This window comes from Oncorhynchus nerka, linkage group LG26, assembly GCF_034236695.1.
Source record: "Oncorhynchus nerka isolate Pitt River linkage group LG26, Oner_Uvic_2.0, whole genome shotgun sequence".
Lineage (NCBI taxonomy): Eukaryota > Metazoa > Chordata > Actinopteri > Salmoniformes > Salmonidae > Oncorhynchus > Oncorhynchus nerka.
In genome coordinates, this window is record NC_088421.1 from 10642059 (window position 1) to 10648657 (window position 6599).

General features: G+C 43.8%; 1 protein-coding gene across 1 annotated transcript; it reads right to left on the reverse strand.

Moving 5' to 3' along the window:
• Window positions 1-201: 201 nt before the first annotated feature.
• LOC115110258 (melanoregulin-like) lies at window positions 202-4471 on the reverse strand. The gene is made up of 6 exons (XM_029635759.2): window positions 3851-4471; window positions 3636-3723; window positions 2633-2795; window positions 2017-2107; window positions 1698-1861; window positions 202-1444 (listed from the first exon to the last, which is right to left on the reverse strand). The coding sequence occupies exons 2-6, from the start codon at window positions 3719-3721 to the stop codon at window positions 1223-1225; spliced, it is 726 nt and encodes a 241-aa protein (XP_029491619.1). The 5' UTR covers window positions 3722-3723; window positions 3851-4471; the 3' UTR covers window positions 202-1222.
• Window positions 4472-6599: the final 2128 nt, after the last annotated feature.

Here is a 6599-nt window from a genome sequence, read left to right on the forward strand (position 1 = left end):
GATGAGCACGCCCAGGACAGGCCAGGTCAGAGGCCATCTGTGTGGGGCGTGGCTCACAGCAGGCATGGCTGAGCCACAGTGTTGGAGCTGTGACCACACAATGCAGACATGTGACTGGGAGTTTAGAGCTCCCCGTGGACACATTAACCTTGCCAAACAAACAAACAAACAAACAAACAAACAAACAAACACAACTTCGTCTGCAGTATCAGGTTGCCACTTTATTTTCCATATCAACTTTACAATAGAACATAAGACACATGCTGCATCCCCTTCAACTCACGGAAACATCCCAAACGCTCTCACAATCTTGACATGTACTTAAAGTGACCATTAGATAACCACATACTGCAACCTCCGCTGTTCATACAGACCCACACACTCACTCAAAGTTGAGTCATTTTGTTACTAAACTCATCTCTGTAAACTTCATGCACTAAAACACACTAGTACCTCTTGATAAGCATGGTCCGTGAGGAAATTGACAACTCAAAAATGATTGAATTTGTTTACGACACATTTATTCCAAGGTAATCTCAACTACTGGTTTTAAAAGACTGTCTTGTGACTCGATAAAACAAGTGCTGATAATCATGAGACAAAGTGCTGATGTGGAACAGGACAGCTGTGCCCTACGGGTTTCAGTGCTGTGTTTAACTGTGTCCACTGTGTTCCCTGGCTTAGACCAATAATGAACAGCCCAGGGAGTTGGGTAACTAACACGGTCTGGATGGATAAAAAAAAAAATGGCAGGGTGATAACCTCCAAAACTCTCCCTGATATACCTGAGACCCAGCTAAGTATGCCTAAACAGAAAAATAAGAAAACCAGAATCAAATTGGATCACGTTTCTGATGAGAAAGGAAAGCTGTATATTTTTGTTAAACCTCGGGCTCTACTAAATTTGAATCGCGGAAGTGCAGCGTTACAGAGTGATTGAAATGTAAAGGCAATGTTCCCGTGTAGCAGAGACTGCTTTCACAGTAAACACTGCATATGTCTGTTCAATCAAAAATGACCTTTACATTTCTATTGCACAATTTGTAACACTTCAGCAACACAGATTGAATAGAGCCCCTAGTGTTAGTGCAAATTGGGAGAGTATTTTCAACAAAGTACATTCAGAATCAGACATCCTAGTACTGCATACTCCCAACTCTGCAACATAAACTAAGTTCTGCCCCCTGTCTACTGTTTGAGGTGATTGCAGCTCCTGTTCTGTCTAGAAGTTGTCCTCTCTTCCGTTCCCATCTTCCTCATCCAGCCTCTCGTCCTCATCATCGCTCCCTTCTCCGTTCATGGTGCGGTTCACTCTGGCCAGTAGCAACGGCAGGTTGACGGCTAATGGGTTGTCCTCATCTTCATCATCAGTATCACGCTTGGGGTAGAAGCGTCTAGCCTTCGCCAAGAAGTCCTCAGCAGCATCCAGGTATATGAGACGATCCTATATGAAAAGGAGAGAGGAGGGGAAGACAGAGGAAGATGGAGAGAGGAGGGAAAGTGAGAGGAAGATGGAGAGGGTGAAAAATAAAGAGTGACGGAAAAAGAGAAAAGACCCAAAGAGGGAAGGAAGAAAGAGTAAACAGAGGAAGAGGGGAGACATAAGAGTCATCATCATCAAACAGGAAGTGATTTGGAAGTGGAAGACATTATAGCCATGAAACAAAATGAATGAATCTGTTAGATTCTGTTCTCACCAGGATGAAGAGGTATCTCTCAGGTGGGGCCTCCCGGGTGTTGAAGATAGATGTCTCAGAGTGGAGCGTGTGCAGTAGTGTGCGTGACGCCGAGGCGTTCTTCATACGGTCATACGACGCACTGGCAGACACCGTCAGCAGAGACTCCGCCTCCGCCATGAACCCTGAGCCAATGAGAGTTCACAGTTGCTGAGATAAGATTTCATTCATTTTGTCTTTCTCTCACTTTACCCTTCCATTTGTTCTCCCTCATCCTCATTTTACTCTTCCATTGGTTCTCGCTCACCCTCATTTTACCCTTCCATTTGTTCTCGCTCACCTAAATTCTCCAGGATCATCTTCCACTTGTCCCTGACCTCCCGACGCAGATCTCTCATACCCTCAATGTCCACACTCAGACGCCGGTGCGCCTACAGAGGGAAAGGGTGCAGGGTTACATACAAACCATATTAACCTAGTACACAACCATCGCCACAAACAGAGGTTTATCAACTAAGGTAAGCCTAACGTGAGATAGCAGCACATTCACCCAACAAACAGGAGACAACAGAGGACAGGCATGATACCCAGTTGGATAATGTAGACCTACATTATACTAGAGCGCATAAAATGCACCATCTACTGGCTGATGGAGGTAAAGTGTTGTATGCTGCCCTACAAAAACCTTGTAGACAGAGCAGACAATCTAGCATAACTTCACGCTGCCTCTCTGTTCCCAAGATATCTCATTTTGTCCACCTCCCATTGGTCACATACGTCAATTCAACATCTATTCCATGTTGATTCAATGTATTTTCATTGAAATTACATTGAAACAACGTTGATTCAACCAGTGTGTGCCGAGTGAGTTGTTCCCCCTCTTAGGAACCCAAACTCTCTGTTGTCATACAGTAAGTGTCCCCTGGGTCCCCCTCCCTGGGTCCCCCCTCTGGTACCAGCGAGCCCCTGCGGGTCTGGTTCCTGTTCTGGATGAGGTTGTACAGGATCCGGTCATCGTCTCTCTCGGAGTGGCTCGGGTCGCCTGGCTCACTCCATAGGTTCTGTTCCTGTTCCCTTCGCTTCTTTGCCTCGCGGTCGAAGTACTCCAAAGTGTCAGGACTGAAACAAATAGACACACACACAGACAGGCGCGTGGTCTATCAGGGGAACATCAGGATGACTGTGAAGCTGTTATCAATTCTATAGATATAGAGAGGATCTTTGTTGGTTGGTTCCACACCTGTGTATTACACTAGTGTGACTAAATCGGGGGGCTGTGGATGGAGAGCATGACATCTCTCTCAAATCTATGGACTGGTGTGGAGAGACATAAGGAGGGTGAGAAATCACATGAGGAATTGTGACTGTTTTTTTAAGCATCATATTGTGTGCCGCGATAAGTGTGTGTAAGTCACAGGAGGTTGGTGTCCCCTTAATTGGTGAGTAAGGGCTCATGGTAATGGCAGGAGCGGAATAGGTGGAATGATATCAAATACATCAAAACACATGTTTGATGCCATTCCATTGACTCCGTTCCAGACATTACTATGAGTCGTCCTCCCCTCAGCAGCCTCCTGTGGTGGAAGTGTGTCAGGTTGTCATGGTGATAAGTGCGTATGTCATGGGCTGTCATGGCGATAAGTGTGAATGTCATGGCGATAAGTGTGAATGTGAGTGTGTCATGGCGATAAGTGTGAATGTCAGTGTGTCATGGCGACAAGTGTGTAGGTCAGTGTGTCATAGGCTGTCATGGCGATAAGTGTGAATGTCATGGCGATAAATGTGAATGTCAGTGTGTCATGGCGATAAGTGTGAATGTCATGGCGATAAGTGTGAATGTCAGTGTGTCATGGCGATAAGTGTGAATGTCAGTGTGTCATGGCGACAAGTGTGTAGGTCAGTGCGTCATAGGCTGTCATGGCGATAAGTGTGTATGTCACTGTGTCATGGATTGCATACCTGATTAAAGGCTCCTTCTCCTCACTTTCATCATCGCTACAGCAGCAGCAGAACAGAGCACAGAACCTCTTGAAGGCAGCCCCCATCTCTGATGGAGAGACAGAGAGGGTAGTAGAGCAGTCTGAGAAGATAGTGTGAGAGCAGTTTGAGGTCCAGATAAGGTCTAGTGTCCAGATATGGTTAACATCTTTAAAACAAGAGGTGGCATACGGTACCGTTTTCCAAGTCCTATCCAGGTACAGGACAGGTAAGAAGGGGTAAAAAAAAGGTCCTCTCCACCGGTGTAGTTGGCCCAACACACTATATCCACCTTTCTGTCTCCCAGTTCCCTGTTGTGGCTGCTGAGGATAGGTGACCCAGTGGTGTAGAATGAGGGCTCGGACCTGGAACCTTGGTCACACCCTCCGAGTTTGACTCCAAAACAATATCCACAGGAGTGAAGAGAAAAAGTTTGTCAAGCACTCACAGAGCTGTTGGAACACCCACGATTCTCACTCTGTTGATACCCTGCCTCCACACTGACAAAATGAGTTTCAATAAAAATATCTCGGTCAGACAGAAACCATTCTAAAGAGAGTCAAGAGTGAACAGGTCATTTTCAACTAGTTTCCAGACACAAAAGTTACAGATCTATGGGCTCCAATGGTGTGGAATCCTCTTCTCATTCCAGGTCCTGATGTCTGAGGTACAGAAGAGGTAGCTAGCTAGGGTCTCCAAATCCTGGCCCAGAGACTTTCCTCCTGGATCAGAGAAGCTGGAAGAGAGGATGACCCGGGGAATGTCTCGCCACAAAGAAAGTACTGAGTAGCCTCTCCCCTCTTACTCATCACCACAGATCCACACAAGACCCAACTCAGTCACAGCCCAGTCATGTGAGCTGAACGATCCTCTGCCCCCCAGCAGCAATAGCAAGGCCCTAGCTCCTGTACCCCCACTCTTATCTCCTTTATTCATCCAATCATATACACTTAAAACCACACACTCCACAGATGAAAGAAGCCTAGGCTACATATTTCAAACAAAACAAGCTTTTGTTTAGGGAATGTACTTCTTCAAAATAAAATATTTGTTGTAAGATGTCATCGCCCCTAGGCCAACAATCTGGATGTATTCTACACATAGTGGAAATGGTAAAATAGCAAATATATCAGAGAACCGTTTCATCAGTAAATAAGATATTCAAGTGCCCCTATTATAAAAATACTCTAGATTCTATCCATGCAGAATGGACCTCTTTTTATTCTAGACCAAAGGTACGCATGGTTCACAAAATTATATCTACCACACTCCAAAAGGCAAAAAAGGACAATATAGCAGATTGAAGTGGAACTGTTAACTTCTTATGGCTGGGAGGCGCTATTTCCACGTTCGGATAAAAAGTGTGCCCAGAGTAAACTGCCTGCTACTCAGGCCCAGAAGCTAAGATATGCATGTTATTAGTAGATTTGGATAGAAAATCTGTGAGTATAACAGAACTCATATGGCAGGTGAAAACCTGAGAAAAATCCAACCAGGAAGAGGGAAATCTGAAGTTTGTAGTTTTCCAAGTGATTGCCTATCCAATATACCGTGTAAATTTGGTCAAATTGCACTTCCTAAGGCCTCCATTAGATGTCAACAGTCTTTAGAACGTTGTTTCAGGGTTCTACTATGAAGGGGAAACAAATAAGAGCGGTTTGAGTCAGGGGTCTGGCAGAAAGCATTTAGTTTAGTCACGTGCAATGTTCAACCGGAATTGTCCGGTTGAAACATTATTGAAGATTTAGGATAAAAACATCCTAAAGATTGATTCTATACATCATTTGACATGTTTCTTCGAGCTGCAATAGAACTTTGACTTTTCGTCTGGACCTAGTGCTCGCGCCTTGTGCATTCGGATCACTGGACTAAACGCGCAAACAAAAAGGAGGTATTTGGACATACAGATGGACTTTATCGAACAAAACAAACATTTGTGGAACTGGGATTCCTGGGAGTGCATTCCAATGACGTTCAAAGGTAAGTGAATATTTATAATGATATTTCTGACTTTTGTTGACTCCACAACATGGCGGGTATCTGTATGGTGGCTGAGCGCTGTACTCAGATTATTGCATGGTGTGCTTTTTCCATAAAGCTTTTTTGAAATCTGACACAGCGGTTGTATTAAGGAGAAGTATATCTTTAATTCTATGCATAACACTTGTATCTTTCATCAACATTTATGATGAGTATTCCTGTAAATTGATGTGGCTCTCTGCAAAATCACTGGATGTTTTGGAGGCAAAACATTACTGAACATAACGCGCCAATGTAGTTTGAGATTGTTGGATATAAATATGAACTTTATCGAACAAAACATAAATGTATTGTGTAACATGATGTCCTATGAGTGCCATATGATGAAGATCATCAAAGGTTAGTGATTCATTTTCTCTCTATTTCTGCTTTTTGTGACTCCTCTCTTTGGCTGGAAAATGGCTGTTTTTTTGTGACTAGGCACTGACCTAAAATAAATCGCATGGTATGCTTTCGTCGTAAAGCCTTTTTGAAATCGGACACTGTGGTGGGATTAACAAGTTTCTTTAAAATGGTGTATAATACTTGTATGTTTGAGGAATTTTAATTATGAGATTTCTGTTGTTTGAATTTGGCGCCCTGCACTTTCACTGGCTGTTGTCAAATCGATCGTAAGAAGTTAATGGACAGCTCCCATGACAGGGTGACTTTCAGGTGAGGCCAACTTTAGTCAGTGTTATAATCATGATATAAAACACCTCAGCCTCAACCATGAGCACACAGAGAACCATACAAATTGTAGACATGGTGAGAAAGAGAGACTGAGAAATGGAGTGTGACCATGTTCATTAGGGAACGCAATAAGAAACTTTTTAAAACAATAAGTGTTTCCTATTGGACAACCAGGTCTCAGACTAGGCGTAACATAGTAAACGAAAATCCGGGATGCTCATATCAGTATGACAT

Bases quoted from the DNA above. Each gene is read 5' to 3' on its own strand.
- LOC115110258 (XM_029635759.2), bottom strand. From the start codon at position 3,721: ATGGGGGCTGCCTTCAAGAGGTTCTGTGCTCTGTTCTGCTGCTGCTGT. The intron at 2,796-3,635 runs GTATGCAATCCA...TATTTGTTTCAG, and splicing joins GAGAAGGAGCCTTTAATCAG to TCCTGACACTTTGGAGTACT. The intron at 1,445-1,697 runs GTGAGAACAGAA...CTTTTCATATAG, and splicing joins AGAGATACCTCTTCATCCTG to GATCGTCTCATATACCTGGA.